We start from the raw sequence: 21,680 nt of genomic DNA on the forward strand, positions 1-21,680 counted from the left end.
GCTAGCCAATATCATCTCAGTGTGTCCTTGCGCTTCTGCCTCTGCTCACAGCTAGCATTTCTTCCCTGAGAGTATAAGGCCATTTGTGGCAGAGAACAGTAGTCCCCCCTGTTTTGTTAGTGACCAAATAAATGCAAAGTTCCATTTCATGATTGGGTTTATGGAAGCACTAGCAATAGATAGTATACGTGGTAAGGAGTGGGCTGGGTTTGATGGAAAACCAGATGATATAAATAATTGCATATTATCATCAAGCACAGAAAGAAATAGATTGGTTGCTGATACTCTGCCAAGTTGAACAACTCTTCTCCAGGTATGGAAGAAGGTTCAGTTGTTGGCAACATACATCCTGATGTTTCTTATTGCAGAAAAATGTTTTTAAAAAGAGTCACAATACTGGCAGTTATTATCCTGCTGTGTGAAATGCATAGTTAAGTATTTCTCTCTCAATTTCATATGCAATTATTCAAAGTTTTACTTCCAATTTTAGAAGTAGCAAAAGTTATCACACACAACAGATATTCAAACTGTATGCAAAGATCATCATGCCCTTTATTCAACTCACTTTTTCTATTATGTCTCCCTGTCTCTTAAAGTAGCATAGGAAAAACTTTTCAGCTCAAGTTTATGGCTGTAAGGTAGATGGCAGAGTACATTCTGCCATCTGGTGAGCACAGTGAGAAGTGCTCACATGGTCAGCATGTAAATGGATAAAATTGTGCCCATCTATTCCTGGGCTATTTTAAACACAGAAAAGAATGCAGTCAGAATAGCAGGCGGATCTAAGGAAGGACTTAAACCAGAGGCAAGAAAGTTCACTACAGCATTGCAGTGTGGTGGGAAGGGAAAACTGAAATACTTGTGAAATTTTGTAGAGGAAGAAGTAGGCTGTGACAAATGGAAAAATAATCAGATGTAAATACAGAAAATAAAGTCTATATTTCTTGGTTGATTTAGCAGTTGTACTTCGCCCTTTGGCACTGTGTGTTTGGTAAATATTTTGAGCAAGACATTCATATCACTTTCTTTCTGAGAAGACTAGCATGATCCTAATTGTTTAATGTTGTGACTAAAGTTTGTGTTTTACATGCAAACAGGGAAACTTCATGAAGCAAAAATAAACAAACTATTTAAGATCTCAGCAATAAGGGTTTGACATAACCTAGCTTCTCGTTTGAGCTTCAAATGTCCCTCACTCCCCCTCGCAGGCTGTGAGTCAGCGGGGAAGGAGGATACTTAGATTAGAAACACCAAACTGTGGAACAATGATTACACAAATGTTATTTTGGTTGCACTTGAGATGTTCCTGCAGTTAAATCTGCTAAATTAGGAGGATTGCAGTGATCAGAACATCAGCTGATAGCTGTGAAGTTTTGACTTGATGACCCCAAATGAGGGAATCAAAACAAGTTTTTATACCACCCAAAACCATGACTCAAATATGAGCCCTCATCACAAATAAGCACAATCTAGAACAATTATTTCACTTTTTTGGCAGCACTGGCATGGTGACCCTTCTCTATACTACGTATCCAGTAGTTAACTGGTTATCCATTAATTGAAAGATGACAACTGACAACGTGAATCAGATAAAACAGGCCCACAAAGCCTGAAGTTTCAGGCCAGATCATCATCTAAATCATTATTAAGCTGGCATTATCACTGGAGGCATATAACAATGCCAATGTCACTGCAATGCTAACTGTTTTGCCTTAAAAAGATCTTTATAACTCTCAGCACTCTTTGGTACATGAAAACATACAAGCTCGAGTGAGAAACAAAAGCTTCTCAGTGACAGTTCTATTATTTGATCCAATATTGAATTCCAAGCATCCTCATCCTTTAGAGATGCTGAGAAAATAATATTGTTTTCTCAAATCCATCAGTCCCAACAGGAGATGCTTTGCAGAAACAACCGGAGCAGAGATGTTTGCAGCCAAGGCTGCTGTTTGAATTCCTGCATTATGTACCAGCGCAACATGTGACGGTTATTTCATCCTTTATTCCAGCTACACAAGGACCCTTTTATCTTCTGTTTACCAGGGTGGGAATAAATACAAAGAGTTAATATGTAACCATCCTTTTGTGGCTGCCTTTATTTTTAGGGGAAGAAACACTGGACTGACGGTCATTCGGGAAACTGGTGGACCAGCAGCAATGTACTCCCTGGTGCTGGTCGTGTGTGCGACTGCTCTGACCCACTCTGCTCTTGCAGCAAGAGGTAAGCTTCTTCCACTTCCTAATAGCCACCGCTACCATGGAGTGTGAGGGAGGGAATCTGGAGAAAGCAATGCAACTGTAAAGCCTTTGGATAGTTCTGGTCAAGTGTTTTGAATGGGAGTTCTCTGAAAGCTGTTTCTTGTCTTTTTTCACTTCCTTTCCTTCATCTCTACAGCAAGGGGAATTTCTGACCCCACCAAACCAACTTGGATTAAAAATGAAATGCTTTAGTTTGTTTCTAAAGTCCCCCTCACCCTATTTTTTCCCCTAAATCATTTACCATAATTGCCTCACTTTGAAGAACACTTCATAAATCCATTTTTAAAGGAAAAGCACTTTTTTTCCTCCTAAGTCTGACTGGGGCCATGATAGAGCTGCCAGAGAGAAGGGAAAATACATTTTTTCCTTGCCGATGCTTACTGCAGCCCTCCCTTGCCTCAGTAAGTCAGGTACCTGTAGAAGCCAGAAGAACACTTAGCTCAGCATAGGGACATCCAACAGCTGGCTATAATACAGAAACTTGTGCTTCCAGTTTAGAGGTAAGAATATCTCAAACTTCCTGCCCACTTATTTTATTTTATTTTTTTTATAAAGTGTCTCCTCTCTTCCAGTCTGTTCCAAGCCACCAGAAGTGCTCTTCGCCACAATCAATGTGGTCAAAAACGTGTACGATGTGGGTGAGGAAATCGAGTACACCTGCAGGCCGGGGTTTGTCCCCAACAATGGCCAGAGGAAATACACCTGCCAGCCCACCGGCAAGTGGCCTCTCAACACGCTCCTGTGTCTGCGTAAGTAAAACAAAGTAGAACTTACCCCCAAATTTTGCACCACCTCGTTGACATACCGTGTGCTGAGCTGAAAAGGGTATTTTATAGTCCATGTGATGGATCTGATATGTTAAAACTGATATGTTTTTGTTCTCTGGTTGTTCTTTCCTTGCATTTCTAAGTTTTCTATATAAAAGCAAATGCAGAAGCCATCTTGCTCCCTGCAAAGCCGCTGCCTCCTGCCAAGGAGTTGTGTGCTTTGCTGTATTTTGGGTGCTTTTTTGTTATTACTTTCCTGAGTCAAAATAGGTAAAAAACTTAGATTGCTCTAAGCTTTCTCCTGAAAAATAAATAGTCATCAGAAGACAATCTGGGTGTGGAAGGAAAGAGGTGAAAGCAACAGGAGAAGGAGTTTTCCATACACTTTCCCTTATGCCTCTGCTGCCAGAGAGTGATAGGGACTGTATCCAGACAAAGCAAACCTTAATCTGGCTCAGCCCAGCAGTGCTTGTACTCTAAGTGACGCAGATTGGTTGGTAACATCATCTGCCTTTATTGTATCCATTGCCGCTCATTTTTATCATTTAATTGCAGACAATCATAAGAAGTGATTTAATCATGAAATTTTTGAAGCTACCTTTACTATGCTTTAATAGAGACATATAATATTTACACTTAGGAAAAGTAGCACACAAAAGTGGAAAAAATTGAAAGGCACCCAGACCCCTTTATGACCAACCTGTCTCCACTATCCTAGCTTCATGTCTTGTGAAATAATAGTATCCTTTTTATCTTTAATTAACAGCAAAGAGATGTCCCACTCCTGGACAGCTGCAGCATGGAAAAATTGATTTTATAGACTCTTATTACCAGAGTTCTTTAAGTTTTTCGTGTGAACCAGGGTAAGCACTCCCTTTCTTGTGCTGCTAAATAAGTAATCTAAATCACAGCATTACACTCTACTATCACCTGTTGGAGCATTACGAGCCAGGGAACTTAGAAAATACCACCTTAAAACCCACCTGAACTTCAGACACTTAAAAATGCCATATTTAGCAATCCTTTACTGTTCAAACTCAATTATTACATCCCAGGGCTTTGTTACTCCAAAACAACATCTTACAGATAGGAAAACCATCAAAATAGCAGAGATTTTATACAAAGACTTATTCCAGACCACTTTCCCCTGCTTTTTAAATCCTCTTATTACATCATGAGATGAAATCCTACAGCAAAGAAAGGATAATCACTATTTAAGTTGTTATGCTGTCAGGCTCTGGAAACTGAAAATTTTGTTTCTGTGTCCTTCTAAGCTCAGTAAATGAAAACATGAGATTAATCCTCACTTAGTCCCTGGACCAAATGCACTTTTACTGAAGGCTGCTTACTGATTCCAGAAACAAGGATGCATTTAAAGAAATAGAGCTATGATAAATGCAGGGATATAGTTGATAGCAGCATACAGTCATTCTACTTGGTGAGCAATTAATAAATAGTGCATACCTAGGAAGAGCCTAAGTGAACCACAGTCTGGAGTTCACTGAAGAACATCAGTAGCCTCAGTTATTCCTTCCCCTGCAGGAGCAAGAGAAGGAATAAATAAATTCAGCTCTGACATCAAGTGTAGCTAAGGGACTTGAATTGATTTAATTTTGTTAATGATAATTTACTAGGCTTCAGCTGTGTGATATTGAAATGATAAATATAGAGGGAGCGTTTCTTTAAAACTCAGTGTAAGTTAGTAGTAATATGCATACAGAGAACTAGAGAAGCACTTAGAGGGAGTGCATATGTAAATTAAACTGGGCTATCTGCTATTATAATAAAATAAAGCTCTTCAGTACCTTTAGGTATTGAGTGCTGAGTTTGTTACAAATAGACTGATCCTAATTGCTATAAACAACTGGAATTTCTCCTGAGAACCTATAACATTAACATCACTGATCAAAGATTAATGCTCACTATTTACGTATATCCACAATATTAACCAGTTGTATAAATTATTGTAACATTAAAATAGGATATTGAGTTGAAAGTACAAAACATCTTTTTTCATCAAGTATTCTTTCTGGAAAATTTTAATACCTGAATATTAACAATTTTTCATATTTGAATCTAAACTTCCTTTGAGGTTAATAAGTGCTTGAATTAGAGAAGGATTTCAGAACTGGAGTCTTGTTAAGTCTGTTTGTGAGAAATGGAAACCTTTTTTTTTTGCAAAGAATGAGTTTATTTTTCTTCATATAAAGGTTCATTAAGCTTTCTGATAACCAGGACTTTTGGTTTTCAGCTACAACCTCATTGGGACAAGAACAAGCCAATGCATGGCAGATGGCAAGTGGAGTGGAAGTGTCCCACAGTGTCAACGTACGTGTTTAAATACCAAAAAACTATTCTATCCTTACAGGATGGCTGCTTTACGCTGTTCAGAATTACATATACTCTTGTTCAGAGGCCTCCTACTGTGCTGTGCAAAAAGAGATTAGGAAAAATCAAGAAGCAGCTTATATGTTTGGTTTTATATGTCTGGATTTTGGTTACAGAGAAATACAGTTTATAGGTCTGTGTGAAAGGCTAGGATCAGGGATGCTATTTACAGCTGAAGGTAAGATGCTTATCCACTCAAATTCATTTTCCAGGTATATAAAAAGAGGACATTGTCATGCTTTACAACTGTTATGCATATTTTTGCTGTAGCTTTTCCTGCATAAACACTGAAAAAGCAACATACTGCATAATATTGTGTGAAAAATACAGAAAAAATCATGAATTACATACTCTAAGGCTTCTGAGACTTTAAATCTGATCTTTTTGTTTTGGTAGCTACGCTTCCATAAGGTATTTTTTGGGCTTATTTGGCCATAAGCATGTTGTTCCTGTGATACTATTAACAATTCGATTTTTAAGATTTAATTCTAAGAATATAGTATTTTTCTAGCTGTGACTTGTCCACCTCCATCACTTTCTGAATTTGGAGTCCTTTCTTACCATCACGTAAAACCTGGAAATATTTCTTACTACATGGACACGATTATTTTTGAATGTGTACCACCCCTTGCACTTATTGGAAATGAGACAGCTACCTGCCAGGCCAACGGGACCTGGAGCAGCATTCCGGAGTGCAGGGGTAAGTAACTTACTTTTAGCAGCATTAAAAAATATAATAGGAATCCTAGAATTGTATATATCAAATTATATGCATAATTTTCTTACAGAAAAATATCATAATGCTATTAAAAACATACACTACAGTTATTCTGAAAGTCTGAATTGTTAAATGCAATTGTTTATTTATTGTTTTTTAAAATATTTTCCTCTATGTTTGCCTGTGAAAGAGACTGAAATGAATCACCATGAAAGTTTTAAGTATACTTCCAAATTAATACTGCATCTTCTAGAACTGCAGCATTGATAAAGTTTTTTGTTTGGTTGGTTTTGTACCACAGCTGTCACATGTCCCGCTCCATCAGGAATAGAAAATGGATTCTTAAATTTTGCTGTTCGTAGAACATACCACTACAACGAAACCGTCAGCTTCAGCTGCCAATCCAGATACGTGCTAGAAGGACCTAAGCATTCCCGATGTGAAAAGACAGGAAACTGGTCCACAAAGCCAACCTGTAAAGGTATATATATTCCAGCTGTTAGAAACAAATTAATCAAATCTAATTTTCCTGAAAGAGCACTGCTCTGATTGTTAATGAGCGATGGCACCTTTGTGGAAGAGCTGCCTTCTCGCAAGTAAACTGAAGCTGTAAATTCAAGGCCTCGATAACCTACGATGGCTCCCAGCATTCAACATGGCATACCATGATGTATCTGAACTCACTGCAATAATCAGCTACAAAAATTTATGATGTCTGAATATTTCCCATCCTCTTCCTATTTAATATAATTAGAAATTTTACTGGGGCTGGATATTCACCAAAAACTTTTGTCCCTACACATAGGGGTGAAAAGTTCTTCAACATCATAATGCCAGCAGAAGTACTACATATGTGTGGGCCACAGTATTTTTCATTCTCAAATGTCACTTGTGCAAATTTATCATGGGATCTAATCTACCTATTTCTCAAAATGGCACTCTAGTTATCCTTATGTGTTGCTTTTAACTGTACTCTTTTACAGAGCCATGTAAAATGCCAGTTAAGAAAGCTGTAGTGTTATACGAGGGAGAGAAGAAAAGAGTTCAGAGTGACCTTAAGGAAGGCATTCTGCATGGCGAAACCGTATCCTTCTTCTGCAAGAATAAAGAGAAGTCCTGTGCCTATACTGTGCCCGTTCAGTGCATGGATGGCAATCTTACTCTCCCTGCCTGTTTCAAAGGTATGAGCCAGGCTAATTTCAAAACAGCAGCCTGTGCATGTCGGGGGGCAATGTCACAATTCGTCTTCAAGCCCTATTTGACCAGCTAGTTTGTCTGTCTTGTACTAAAGTTACTGGGCATTTAGGAAGACCTAAGCTAAGGGGAGAACGCACAGCGGTGCTTTTCTCTGATACACCGGGGCCCTGCTTTAATCCCTCTTCTTTTCTGAGAAGGCATTATGCAGAGGCCTAGCCCAGACAACAGGCCATAGGTAACGTGTTCTGGGATTTCACGAATCCTCGCATCAACTTCTAGAGCCTAAATATGGCTTTAGCCTTGAAAATCGAGTGCATTCGCTTCTCCTCTTACATATATATATTTTCTGCTGAAGTATTGCCACTTTACGCTGACTGGTTCTGACATTGGGTCAAGCATTAAGAAGCAGCTGACAGCCATTGTGAGGAACTGAGGCTGGAGAAACTGGCTTGCATGGGTGTTTAGAATAAATAAACAGACTAAGTACTGAAGTTTGTCAGCAAGACAAAATGTTTTGCACGTGTTTTTATCAATATTCCTTGCAAGTCTTATTTTCGTTTGTAAGCAAAGGAAAAAACACAGCCTAATCCATGGTGAAAACATCCTTCCTTATGTTTGGCTTGGCTTCAGATAGATGTAGCCTAACTTTTATTAAAATAGAAATTAAAATAGCGTATTTCTTCCAGCGGTTTTGCAACGACGCAGAAATTCACTGCTTACCCAGCTGTGTCCGCAAGATGTACTGTTTTCAGCTATTGCACGTTTTATTATTTTAACCTGAGTTCTCAACCTCTTGCTTTCAACAGAACGTGGCTTCTTTTCAACTCTTGTGAAGAAGGACCCATCAGACATGAAACCATGTGAAGATCACGAATGAGTTAAAAAAAGAAATACAGCGCTAAATGCCTTACTGAGGCAAAACACGAGATATAAGAAAGGACAACCTAAGTCCTGTGAGGGTAAATTCCAGGTGAACTTGGGACTCTCTGAGAACGCGGTTTCAGCTGTTTTCCCTACTGCTGCTATTAGCAGCCTCTTTCACAAGCTATGACACATTATTTCAGCCATTTTCCACTAACTTCCATCTTCTTTTTTCTGCCTTATTCAACATCCCCACAACACTACTTCTCTTTCCATATTGCCAATGTTTATGTAATTGTAAAGCATTTTCTCAATAGCAACCCTTTTAGAATAAAGTAATTTTCCACCAATAGTGTGTTCTTATTTAATATTACCTAATCCTCAATCAAATCCTTCAGCTCTTAACTGTTTTATAGAGAAGGCCATCATTAGTAATTAGCTGGGTTCTGATTCCATTTCCTTTCCCCTGTGATAGGGAGTGGACCTTTAATTATAGAGAGACAGAGGGTCATCATAGGATTTTCCAGAATTTATGTAAGTAGAAAGACCGAGCTTTCCAAATGCGTTTAGAAGCTGTGTCCGATCATCATTTAAATATCAATAGCATCAGATAATTATTTTACTCTTAAAAAAAAAAACTTACTAAAATTAATAAAACTATTTATGTTTTTGTGACTTGAACTTCACCTGAAATGGTTGTTTTAAACATCAGTTAATTATTACCACTGTTTAAATATTATGCAACGTAGCTGATTCCTTTTTAAAGAAAGAGAACTATGCACCATTGAGCAATAATAATGATTTCTGGTCAGTAAGTAGCTCTGAAGTAAACTATACTTTTCATTTGGTTTATGATATAGGTAGATCACATGATTCACTCTGGCAATTTTTGTGCTTATGTCCATATTTCCATCCAGGAAAAAAAATACATAATTTCAACCTACTAGAAAGTGATAAGTGTACAACAGATATTCCTCTGCAATAGATTACAGTGCGTCACAGGTGTTTCCCTCTGAAGTATAAAATCCTCCTCTGTGATTTGAAGCAGAAGTAAGCCACACAGTAATCAGGCTACTTTAGAGCTTTTAAAAAGATCCATTTAACATTAACACCAAGATCAGACTAGAACTGTAAGATGCTAAAGCCACCATTAAAAAAACCTTTGAATGTACTCTTATTAGCTTTTCTTCTTTTAAGGCTGCCCATGAATATTTTAACAGTATTCTTCAAATCATTTGTTCTTATACTTTGTATTTTCAAGAAGAGATTGAGGCAGGTGTTATTAAGTGTTTAATACTTGCACTTATGAGGAGTTCAATTCTCTAATGTAGAGAGAGCCTCTTCAGTTACCTGAGTAAATTTCTCTATTTTGTGGGTACAATGTGCACTGTTTTGCTTCCTAAACATGTTTAAATGGGATCTTTGAATAACATCTGACATAGAAGCCAAAATATTCATAGCCACCTTTAATAAACACATAAATCATCTGGCAGGAACCTATCTGTTTGGAAATCTCCTCTCAGTGTTTTGTGGATAAAACATTGGGATCAGGATGTTCAGGAAGGTAGCTGAGACACCTAACAGTTTAATATTAACTTGTCTTTCATATCTAAACACTGTGAAGTTGGGATAAGTAAAGCTAGCATTTGCTGCCACGCAAATGCTACTTTTCCCTGAAATGATTTGTATTTTGCACAAAAACAGTTGCCCCAGGAACATTCAGATTTTTCTAAGCTATGTTAACAAGTTATCCGAGTTACAGCACGATGACAACTGATCACGACAGCTGGCCCTGCTTCCTAGCTGAATGTGCAGTATTTGACTACTTGAAAGAATCACCCTTAGGAGTCAATGTTCGTATGCTGAATTTATTGTCTAGTCTCCTGAAGCAAGAAGGGGAGGAGGGCACTGCGAGTGTGTGACCTGATAAGTCTTTGAAGTAGAGAAGTGTTTTTGAATTGCAACTTTTCAGACATGAAAAGTTTGCTCAGAAGGTCTGAAAACTAATGTATTGCAACTAGAGGTGTTCCAAAGGCTGGTGTGAGTGAGTGAAACCTGCCTCTTTTTTTTTTTAGATCTTTGAAAGAATGCCGTAAGATGTGCTCATGTTACTTGTGGCAACCTGCTGAGACAGTTTCAGAGATAAGAGAACATTGTAAAATGAGTTTTGAGGGAAAAAAAGTACCACGTGTTTTACTTAAATGAACATATGTTTGCAATTCAAATTGGGAATTTGTTCTGTTTCTGGTTGAGATATTTGTGTGTTCTACAACTGTGTATCTGGAGTGCTTTCCTTTGGAGTGTCAGTGCACATCAGTACTCACAATGTCCAGGCTGCGTCTTTGGCCAAAGACAAGACCGCAGTCATTGCTTGAACCTTTTGGTTTTCCTTCTTTTTGGACAGAAGTTATGCAATTGTCAAATCAGTGCAGGTAGTCTTCAACCTCTCTGGCTGCTATTGGTAATGTTTTCTGCCCTGCCTCATGTTCTTTTTCACCAGCAAATACGTTTTTTCAGACTATAGTGTTTTGTGATGATGATGACAGAGAGGTATATTCAACTCTGAAAGCAATCCACAGACACGTATCAATAAACATCAACATACAAAAATGTTGGTTTAGAAATTCTAACCTTTTGAAAAAAAAAACTTGAAAAGCCTACCTGGAAAGAAATGTGTACATCCATAGGGCCTCCCACGGCCTAGTCAGTAACAAAACACTTGTCTGTCTCCTGTGATTTGGACTAACTTGAACAGATCGATTTCCTAATGATTACAAAATTCCCAATCTGGGTATCCAAAGTGGTAATTCAGAAGTGAAAATGTCTGCAAGTTCAGCTGTTTGAGCAAGTTGGTTTCCTGCTAGTCTGTGTTGCAAAAATCCACAGTATTTTAAAACATTGAAAGTAGTCGTATCTTCAAAAATATATTGAATGACAATTATTTTAAATTTAGAATTTAAAGATAATAATCTTTGTAATCCACTCCATCAGTTATTTTTTGCACGGCTACTATGCAAATGTTGATTGAAGGAGTTACATGAAATCTATGCAGGCAACCAGTATAGCTGTCATAGCCATCACCAAATGAGCACTGATACAGAATCATTTCTGCTGGAGATTAGCTGAGAAATAAAAGAAAACAGCCAATTTTCTACCATACATTTAAGAAGTTCTTGTTTAATTTATATGTGCATGTGAATCAAGCTTAGAAGAGTTGAAGAGTTTACATGTTCCAGATGAAAGCACTTTAGATGCTTTACACACAGTAGGCTAATGACAGATTTTGGGGAATGAGAAATACTTAAATCAATCAAAGAGGTCAGAAGTTTTATTTAGAATCATACATGCATGCCAAAGAGCTGTGTGGCTGAAGAGCTAAAAGGACTGGGAGGTTTCTCTAATTCTTTTGGACAAATTAATGACTTTTTGATGTGGCTACAAAATGAAAAGCATAACCTCTGACTTATTTTAGAAAGGTCGGGCATGGACTTTTCAAGTTGGTTTTTCTTTTTTTTTTTTTTTTTCCACAACACTCTCCTTTTTTCTGCCCTTAGGATAGCTTCATAAGACAGATAAGCAATATTAATCATATTAAGTGGTTTAAGATGAAGCCAAAATTGATCCATTATCTACGAGGATATACTTGAACAAAATTTACTTAGAAATATTGAAAAAATATAGTTAAAATTGGCTCTGAAATTATTCGGCCTGCACCTGCCATTTCAGTGTCATTTTATCTGCTCAGTGGTACCCACTACGAAGCCACAAAAACTTTGCTCAGGACTCAAAGCCTACCTCTGATTTGCTGACCTTCCATTTCAGAGCGCCAAACATTTTTCACCAAGCTTTGAGTGGAAGCATTTTTGATTACTGATTTTGATCGTAACAAAGACGTGGACCAAACAACAGCTAAAAAGTTTCAGCTGATATCCAACTAGCAACAATTAAAGCAAATAAGCAAGGGAACACAGCCAAACCAACCCGGAGTTGCCTCCCACGCCCTTTACACCTTTGTTTTTGTAGCACAGGTTCCACCACAGTGCTGAAGCGCCTGGCACATCTCCTGTTAACAAGGTTCTTAGTGAACTTCACAGAATTTCTGGCATCTCCTGCATCTCCCTTTGTGGTCTCTCAGCATCTGCTGGACCCTCTTGGGGTTTCTAGTGTGGGCACAAACAGGTATCAGTATTTATGCATGCGTGTGTACATTGGGGGAAGAGTGTTGGGCACAGCGATGACTGCACAATTTAGTTTTACAGACACACCAGCTTCCAAAAGAGCTTATTCACTCATGGAAATCCACAAGGTGATGGTGTGGTGACTTTGAGTGCTGGCTCAGGCCAGCAGCGGCCTCCAGGATGGTGGCTGAAAGCAGTGACAAGGTGACATCAATCACCCCAGACACCACAGCGTACGTGGGCACTAACTGCATTTCTTAACACCGCACAACCGCCTTCAACACACGTCTTTACCTCCTCAAATCTTTATTTGTGTCTTTCCTTTTCGTGCAATACAAGCAGAATTGGCCACATCTCCTTCTGTGCACTCCCAAACCCTCCCGCTCCCCAAAAACCCTCTCACAGCTCCCCTCAGAAGTAGCGCCCCCACCCCGGGGCCTAGCGGCCTCCACAGCCGTGCCCGCAGCGCCGCTCTCGCCCCTCGCCCCCCTCAGGGCGCCGCCGGCCCCGGGGCCTCCACCGGGCCCGGGCCGGAGCCGATCGCGTCTCGGGGCCACCCCCGCGGCACCGCACGGAAACGGAAGGGGCCAGGCCGGGGCCGGCTGTCAGCGGAGGCCGCCGGGAGCGGGGGTGGGGTCGGTTTGAACCGTTGGCCGCCGGCCTGTCCCCGCACCGGGGTTCCGGGAGCCACCGGCCCGGCCCGGCCCGGCCCGGCCCTTCCCGTGCGGTGCCACCCCGGGCGCCTGCTGCCCCACAGGGCAGGGCCCGGGCGCTGCGGGGTAAAAGAGCGAGGTAAAGCGGGCGATGGGGACTGGGGTACCGGTTGGGGTCGGTGGGGTGACAGCGGCCAGGGGGAAGCATCAGCCTGGCTGTGCCTCTGAGCTTGTCACCGTGGGAGCTGTCGCTGAGGGCGGCAGCCGCTGCAAATCCCCTCAGGAAAGCCCCACAGGCGGCAGCGCCGCGCGCTGAAACCGCAGGTGACCACCCGGAGGAGGAGAAATAAGGAAATAGCGGCTCTCACCCTGCGGGGACGGTGCTGGAGTCCCGGGCCGGCTGCAGGGTGGGCTGGGCTGGGCTGGGCCCGGCCGGGCCCGGCCCTCCCAAATCCCGGTGCTGCTCAGGAGCCGAAACAGGCAGCAAACCCTGCCTGCCCCCCTGGGAACTCTGTGGCCTGAGAGCTTGGATAAAAAGCTCCCGTTTGGCTGTCTTTTTGTTTTAACAGAATATTTAATATTCTGCCAATATATGCTAGTTGTGCCACTTCTAAGTCTGCTTGGTGTTTTTCCTCCAGTTTCTTTTTTCCTCTTAATAAAAAAGTTTACAAGTTTGCTAATTACAAGGAAGATAAACTAGTATGAACGTAGCTGTTACACAAATTAACGTAGGTGCCGTTTTTTACAAATTGTGCCAACTGAATACCTTTTTGTGTGGCTGACTATTTTCAAAACTAGACAAGCGTGTTCTTGTATAAAGTTTAATTGAACATCATTTGTAATGCAAACCACGGTTCTTTTTGCGTGAATTTAATGAAAAAGTTTCCTTTTCTATATAGTTTCAAAGGATGTCTTGACATGGCTCAAGGTGAATAGAGATCATCATAGGGCGGTATGCAATCTCATCTACTTCAATATGAATAATTTTGCAGGTTACTTTGCGCTCTTTCAAAATGAATGGCGAAGAAGAAACGTGGGAAAAACTAGATGCAGAATTTGATCACTGCGTTGTGGATATGAAGCCTCATGTTCTAAAGTTACAGCATAGGTCAGGTAAATGTTGTAAAACGTGTATGTAGAGAAACACTAATAACAAAACTCTAGGTTACTGGTAATTATTATGTGTACTTGTTTCATTTTAATGATTAAATTGACGCTTAATGCCTGATGTTACATGGTATTGTAAGTTGTAACCCCCCCCCCCCCCCAAAAAAAAAAGTTTTTAGGTTGCTGTTGCTATTATTGTTTTGAACTTACCTGTATTATATTGTTGACTGTAAATGTGATTTTGCGTAAATGTATTAGTTTCTGTGTTTTTAAAATTGAGTAGAAACTAAAAGCTTTTAAAAGGCATTAATTCTGAGATTGCATTTACCAAATTGCAAATATTTTTTAGAAGTTTGTTTTTTTTTTAATTTGGGTTACGAACTTGTAATGATGTAAGCGTCAATTCATAAATAACGTTTTATGAAGCTAGTGATTAGAAACAGATTTATTATTATTAAATACATGCAATCTACAAGTTGAGGCCTTGATTTGTGAATATTTAATCATATAAGTAGTTTCATCATCTGGCAACAATGCTTGTGTAGAGAATTTTAGAATGAATGAAGACTCAATGTGTTCATAAAATATTATTTCTCATACAAGCTGTATGTTTTAGTTAAATACATCACCTTGCAGTGAGCAACAGCCCTCAGTTCCTGATGATTTGAAGGAGTTCAGAAATCTTTGTCATTTGTGGGCTCTGTAATCATTAGAGATTTAATCTGAACATGCTGCTTTTAGAAGTCATGTAAGCTTCTAGTAAATGTGAATCTATAGAAAATATTTCTGAATGGCAGAAATCTGAGCTATTGTTAAAGACTTATTTTAAATCTAGGTACTTTGGTTCCATCATTCGGGTTTTTTGTTGATTTTGCTTTAAATGTTTGTGTAGAAGGTAAACATCTACCAAAAAAGGGTGACCAGTAATGGCTTTTGTTATTTCTGCGTGTTCAATTTTCTCTCATATATAGTGATTTTATATATATATATGTATGTATATAATATTTTTTAAAATTTATTTTAGAACGACAAAGATGTGCACTGTGGATTAAAAAACTATGTGAACCCTCAGGAGCAGGTACAGGAGTAGCGGGAAGGAAGAATCGGAACCTATATGCAAGACTTCTGCTCCACATGCTAAAACGGGGTTTGTTAGAAGGTCCTTTTACACACAAACCAGAACCAGGAATACTGAAAACTTTACCTTCGTACATGGTGAGTGTAACTTTTTTTATCAGTTAAACTTGCTTAAACGTATTCTGAAAATACTTTAAAGTCTTTGATTTGGCATAAATGTGAAAAAAACTTGAATGAATCGAGTGGATTTGTGTGTTGGATACATTTATGTTGTACATCTTGTAACTAGTGTTAGAAATATCTTTATATGCAAAAACCTTTTATGAGAAACCTGTTTCTTCTTCAAAATTCAGCTTCTAAGGGGGCTTCTAGAAATAGGTGTCCTGAAGGAACAGGAAGATGATTTCTGTCTAATTTTTTCAAAGGATGTAATAAAAAACCCAAAACTCTTTAGGTTGTATTTTGTCTTAAACAGCAGATATCTTTGTGAGCGGAAGTGTGACTGGTGTGACTTAAGCAGTCTTCTATTCTGCCTTTTGCTGTGAACTCCAGCCTTTAAAACTTTATGAAAGAAAAGATGACAGTATTTCTCATAGGCATTGTAAAGCGTGTAGTTTTCTGAAGACCTGAATATAGTGTGGCAAGTATCAACTTTACTGAGAAAGCGCAGGACCTGTCCTAACTCATGCTAAAGTTACCCATACTGAAAGAAGTAAAGTACAGGAAAACACACCATTGCTTGTTGTACTAATCCCCATGTGTAGGGAGGGTTATATTTGCATACCTCCTTGACTTTACTCAGAAAATAATTCATATAGTGCAGATATTCCTGCAAGAAATTACGTTAGTAGTGTAAAGAATGTATTTGTGTAAATATAATGTTGATTTTGTATGTATTTTTTTACTACAGTCAATTTATTTTGATGAACCAAATTCACCAAGAGTTCGGAGTAGTAGCCCAGAGTGCTTACCTGACTGGGTAACGGGAGAACTAGGAAACAGTGAATCCAAACATGAGGAATTGTCGAAAATATCTTCTAAAGAAGAATCATCTTTAGCAACATCACTTACATATGGGTAAGATTTCTTCATTTGCTTTATTCAGTATTTGTTTCATATTTAACATATACTTGGCTTGATAAGCTCTGCATGTTTGAATTTGAATTTATTACACTTTCTCATGGACTCGTGTTGAATACAGTATTTGTACTTTATATACAGAAATTTCATTAATAGCTTATATCTTAATGATCACTGTTCTACTTTTTCTGTTGTTTCGCTCCTCTGTTATGTTTACTTCCTGTAAGTCATCTTCCAAATCTCATGGTTCTATCTTCTCCCCTTCCTGTTATTTTCCTTTCAGTTACAGGCAGTATGGAAAATCAATAGGGCAAACAGCTTGGCAAATATAGCAGTGACTGAAAAGAAGGCTTTTTAGTGATTTGGTCTGATGATTACCATGGGTACTCATAGATGGCCCAAAGAGCCCGTTTCCTAAATGATCTCTGTCCATATTTTTGCAACGTTCTTATCTCACTTTATGGTAATAGTATATCCTCTGTAGACTTCAGAAGTAGATATTAGCCATTGTTCTGACATTCTAAACATCTATCAAATAAGCTGGTACTCTGATTATGTTTTTCAGACTTCAGATATTATGGTGGCAAAGCACAGTGGTCACAAGGCAAGAGACAAAATTCATACACAAATACTTAATTGGGAGAGGGAAGCACAGACAAATGCACGGGCAGGAAGGAAGAAGTGATGTGGTAAAAGACGATGTAGTTGAAGACTCTCAGGCCACATTTTTCTTGAAGTAGATCAGAACAGTTACTATCACCCTGGAGTTCCTGTGCAGTCTTCTCTTTCCAGTTTCTGTACATCAGCATACAAGAGTGGTATTAACTAATGAAGCTGAGGTAGATTAATCCTCACTGTTTCTATGCAGTTAAAATAAATGGAACATACAATAAGTAAATGACAAAAAACTTGGGGGAGAGTAAATGTATAATATTTTTAAAAATATGTTCTAAGATGATAATGCTGAAAGGAACTTCATGGAAAATAGCTTTTAATGGTTTTTCTCTAGAGAGAATAAAAACAGGAACAAGCATACGGATGGTAAATTTAAAGAACGTTCTGTTGTTCACGGTCATAAGTTGGAGGAAATTGAGTAGTGTATCCCTGAAGATCAGCAAGTTTTGTTGTTCTGTCACAAAGAAAGAGAAGTTATGGATTTGATAGATCTTCTTGCAAGCGTGATAGTTCTTCTAATAAAAACTTCTTGGCCTATTTGTCCTGTGTTTCATGATGGCTTCTTTAGGAAATAGCAGAATTTCTTTTTCTCACTAGTCTTTTGAATCTTGGATTACAGGTCAGAAGCTGTACTTTTCAAAACTTGAGGATAAAAACTCAGAACTGCTGTCTGTGGGTTTGTTTGCAATAAGTTTGTCCTTGTCTGTACAATCTCTCATTGAGTTTGATTTAATATATTTTAATTTACATCATGCAGTGTTAACGACTAGCACTCTCTTTGCCTGTATCTTTCATGTTTGCCATTAGGACAACACAAAATTTTAAGTATTGTTCGTCTGCAGCTGTACACCAGAATCCTGAGTATTTGTGTCTGTATCTTGTTCTTGCAATCCATTGGGACAGCCTCTTTGTAAGTTTGCGGGTGCCAGCAAGCTTAAGCAACGTCTGTATTTCCAGTCAACTGGGTATAGAGCTCTTTGTTTTCTATCCAACTTACAAAGCAAGAAGGTAAAGGGGTGAAATGCATCAGGTTATTAAGTATCGGTTTCCTTATGGCTTAGAAAAATGTCTCTGCAGTATCAAAGATGTGCCAAGCTGGTCAATGAACGCTGTTTACATAGGCTTTTTTTTCTGTCCTATTTTGGTGGGAATCTTAGGTAAATTTAATCTACATTCTATTCTTAAATATTTCCTTTCCTTCAGTTTTTCTTATATAGTGCTACTTTGTACTAATGATCAAGTTCTATGTTCATTTTTACATAGCTGCATTTCAGTCATGAATGGATTTGCCTTTTGTTTGCTTATTTTGATGTTTTAGTTAATGTTTAAACTCTCAAATCCTTGCAGAAAAAAAGTACTGTTACAGGTAGCTCTGAATTATATTCACACCCTAAGTAAGCTCTGTGCAAGAGGAAGTGTTTGCTCTCATTCTGTATGAAACTTCTGGTTTGGTTTCACTGCATTATAAATATGCTCATAGGTTTTGTTTCAGAAGTCTAAAGCTTTTTGATATGTTCAATTATATTTTCATAAGTGTTACAATTACCTATGTTTTAAGGACAATTATGTTTATAGTGTACATTTCACATTCCTTCTATCACAGTGCTCAGTCTTGCAGTTTCAAGTTGTTCAGCTGTCATTTTTACAGGTGACAGGCACTCTTGCAAGTTATGTCATGTTAATATTCAGTATTTTGAAACTTTTCCTCTTATGTATCCATTAATTATGCAATTGTAACAGTCAGTTAAAGAGCATCAGTCCTATTTCCAAGTCCTACAACATTAATACTAAGAGGTCTTCTGTTTGCTTATACCCTGATATGACCATGCCGAAATATCATTCGGGCCTAATAATGTGGAGTTGTGCTGATAGAGGTTAATTACTTCTAATACCTAATCTGGCATTGATACCTGTACCATGCCATGTTTGCAGCATTTAAAAAAAAAAAAAAAAAAAAAGGCATCTAATTGCTCTGAGTTCCTTACTTGTAGTGTCAGCTGGGGTGTTATTTGAATAGGATGTGAGGCAGCATACTCCTCCCTCTGTATCGAGCTTGTGCTTGTCCACTTTTGAGGAAGGCTGAGGCACAAGCCTGCCTACTCCCTCCCTTGTGTTCTTTACTATTTTTTTTCTTTTCTCTACCTGGATTACAGTAGGATATTGGAAGCCTAAGCCCTTTTTCCCCTTCCATATCTGAACCCAAGATTAAGCTAGGTCTCGCAAAGTTCCCTGAGATGTGGGCAGGATAGTGAAGCTTTATTTTATTTTATTATTTTTTTTTTGGTACCGTGGGTTTTAGCAATATCTACGTTGGTGATCAACAGATGGTTTCCAAGGCTCTGGTAAGTTTTCAGGAGACCCATGTTGCCCATTATACCATGCCAGGAGAAGCAAGTAGTTGGTTTAATGAGTTCTGGAAGTGAAACCTAGCACTATAGGCATGGTTTCGCTGATGTGTACTCAAGCTGAGAATGGAACTGTGTATAAGGAAAAATGAATTTGTGTTGGCACTTGCAAATTTTGATATCCCTGTAGATTAACAAGAATTAATCTTTAAGGCAGTGAGAAACTATATTAAATGTGTGAGTTATGTGGGAAGAAATACCAAAGGTGAATGTTTCAGATATTATGTTTCATGGGGACAGTTTCTTTAGTACTTATTTACAAGTGTCTGTATTAAGATTGTGTTTTTCTTTGAATTTGTAGTTTTGAACGTGCTGTCAGTGCAAGTAAAGAGATTAAGTATAAAAATCTTCTGGAATCTGCAGTTTGTAAAGAGCCAGCAGATGGGGATCTTGTTACGTTTTACTTGTCTCTCTACTTCAGAATGCGTATTAGGAAAGCTGTGTCCATAGGCGTGTGATATATTTAGTTTGATGGAAATTTTATGTTCCAACCATGACTTAATCTTAAAGATGGGCTAAAACATTTTCTCAAGGCAAAACAGATATGCCAGTGAGACATGCTTATGAGTAACTTGTTCATGTTTGTTTATTCAAGATTCTCTCCTCTAAAAGAAGCAGACAAATACAGAAGCTTTGTTCAGTTATTTTTATCTTACAATATACATGCTATGTGTGAAGATCTTGCCTTTTTACATAAGAAGCTGCTTATCTGGCTAAATAAAAAGTATGTTTGCTCTACTTCCAAGTAAGATTTGTCTAAGACCAAGCAAGCAGATGCTAGAAAGCTGCATCTTTAATATGAAACTTGAGAGAACAGGTTTTAGTAATGTATGGTTGGGTTTGGACAAAAATCTGGCCCTTCTGACTGTAGGAAAATTCTGCTGTATGTTTGTAGCGTTACAGATTATGCCTCAAAAACATTGTTAAACGTTAGTGCGTGGCTGTGCTATACCGGGAGGAACCAGTGAGTTTCCCTTACTTTGTTCCTAGTAGGAAATTATTTACTAATCTCTTTTATTAGCAGCAAATTGCTTCCTTCTTCCATGCTAGTTCAGTTTTTGTTGAGGCAGGTCAGAGAGCTAGCATCAGGCCTGACCATTCTTCACTCACCTGCCGTGGAAGGAAAAATAAATAATCTTACATAACATGTTGTGCTTTCTGGAGCCTGACTCAATAGCAGAAAGCTAAAGGGAGTGAATGGGTGGTATACATTTGGAACGAGTGGAGTTGCAGTCCATCCTTAGTGGTCTTTGCAGAGCCTGTTTATAGAGAAAAAGTGACTTCCTTTTGAGTTCCCTTTCAAAATAGCAAGCGCAGAACTAAGACTATATCTAATTTTCTTCATTCCTTTTTCCAGTTTAAAAATATTACAGGTAGCTTGTTGGCTGGTTTGGATATTTATCTGTAGTCCTTAATCTCTGGATGATAGGAGCATGAATTCTTTTCTTTCTTGTTTTAAATGAATGAAACTTTAATTGCTAGGTAACCTGAATGTTGTTTGGAAAAGTCCATTGATAAAAGTGCAGACTTTCAGTGAAAGACAACAAATCTTTGCCTGCTAGTAAGATGATTTTGTGTAAAATGAAATTTTGGTAAGATATGTATGATTTAGAATGCTAGAGAAAGTCATTGTATTACTATGTTTCTTTTCAGCTTTTTTTTACCTCTAAGTCTTTTCTAACTAAACTTATCTAATTTACTGCTAGTAATAGTTACTTTGCATCCATATATGTTGCTCATGTTTACTGGTGCTAGATGGGAAGATATGCTTCCAGTTGTTATATTTCACAATTCCCTGCTGTTGTGATGAAAGCTGGGCTGGTGTGCTTCATGAAAAGCTTGTGTATGTCTTCCTAGAAGTGACTAGTTTATATTGTACATCCAACGGTTGTCTTTCACTTCATAAACACTTAATTCATCTCAGTGTCTTTTGGCATATCTTACAGTCTAATTTTCTGCCGGATGGAAAGAATGAAAGGCATTTTAATGGTCTGACTTGATTTTAATACTATATAGCTAGTCACAGGAAGGTGGATTGACTAACTGGAGTCTTTAATTACTTTAATACATACAGAATTGACACCCGAGTGTATGCTGAAAGGTGTTTTGCTACTGTTTTGGATCCTTTGCTGTATCAACCTGTTTAACAAACTTTTAGAGCTCTTGTGTTGTTTTTGTTGTTCTGTGCTGCTGTTCTCTTCTTTCCTTGTTCTGTAACTGGGAGGCATCTCTTGTCCAGGTTCATGAATGACAGGTATCTTCTGCTACTTGAAATCTCTTGTGCAAACGCTTTATGTTAATAGCTTTTTCAAAGC

General features: G+C 38.4%; 2 protein-coding genes across 13 annotated transcripts in view; both read left to right on the forward strand.

Annotated features, from left to right (window-relative positions):
- Positions 1–1,634: 1,634 nt before the first annotated feature.
- APOH (apolipoprotein H) lies at positions 1,635–8,863 on the forward strand. Of its 2 annotated transcripts, XM_040530639.1 has the most exons (8): positions 1,635–2,221; positions 2,832–3,008; positions 3,793–3,889; positions 5,278–5,354; positions 5,926–6,114; positions 6,434–6,613; positions 7,116–7,313; positions 8,136–8,863. In XM_040530639.1, the coding sequence occupies exons 1-8, from the start codon at positions 2,158–2,160 to the stop codon at positions 8,204–8,206; spliced, it is 1,053 nt and encodes a 350-aa protein (XP_040386573.1). In that variant the 5' UTR covers positions 1,635–2,157; the 3' UTR covers positions 8,207–8,863. The 2 variants fall into 2 exon arrangements, with proteins under 2 accessions (XP_040386573.1, XP_040386574.1); XM_040530640.1 differs by lacking the exons at positions 3,793–3,889; positions 5,278–5,354 and having other exon boundaries at positions 2,049–2,221; positions 8,136–8,785.
- A 3,985-nt stretch (positions 8,864–12,848) lies between these two features.
- CEP112 (centrosomal protein 112) overlaps positions 12,849–21,680 on the forward strand; it is a 162,975-nt gene continuing 154,143 nt past the window's right edge. For 2 of the 11 annotated variants that reach the window (XM_040530958.1, XM_040530957.1), the window contains exons 1-5: positions 12,851–13,160; positions 14,014–14,134; positions 15,153–15,343; positions 16,116–16,282; positions 16,851–16,889. In XM_040530958.1, coding sequence (XP_040386892.1) covers positions 14,035–14,134; positions 15,153–15,343; positions 16,116–16,282; positions 16,851–16,889 — 497 coding nt within the window. In that variant the 5' untranslated portion in view covers positions 12,851–13,160; positions 14,014–14,034. Of the gene's footprint in view, positions 13,161–13,293; positions 13,346–14,013; positions 14,135–15,152; positions 15,344–16,115; positions 16,283–16,850; positions 16,890–21,680 lie in introns of those variants that run through there. The other 9 variants (XM_040530960.1, XM_040530963.1, XM_040530962.1 and 6 more) reach the window with 9 other exon arrangements.

The sequence above is a fragment of the Cygnus olor genome, chromosome 18 (assembly GCF_009769625.2).
Source record: "Cygnus olor isolate bCygOlo1 chromosome 18, bCygOlo1.pri.v2, whole genome shotgun sequence".
In the NCBI taxonomy this organism is placed as follows: domain Eukaryota; kingdom Metazoa; phylum Chordata; class Aves; order Anseriformes; family Anatidae; genus Cygnus; species Cygnus olor.

What these genes read in the sequence shown, in the direction of transcription:
- APOH (XM_040530639.1), top strand. Translation starts at nt 2,158, where the DNA reads ATGTACTCCCTGGTGCTGGTCGTGTGTGCGACTGCTCTGACCCACTCT. An exon ending in AGTTTTTCGTGTGAACCAGG is followed by an intron (nt 3,890 to 5,277) that starts GTAAGCACTCCC and finishes TTTGGTTTTCAG; the next exon opens with CTACAACCTCATTGGGACAA. An exon ending in CAGCATTCCGGAGTGCAGGG is followed by an intron (nt 6,115 to 6,433) that starts GTAAGTAACTTA and finishes TTTGTACCACAG; the next exon opens with CTGTCACATGTCCCGCTCCA.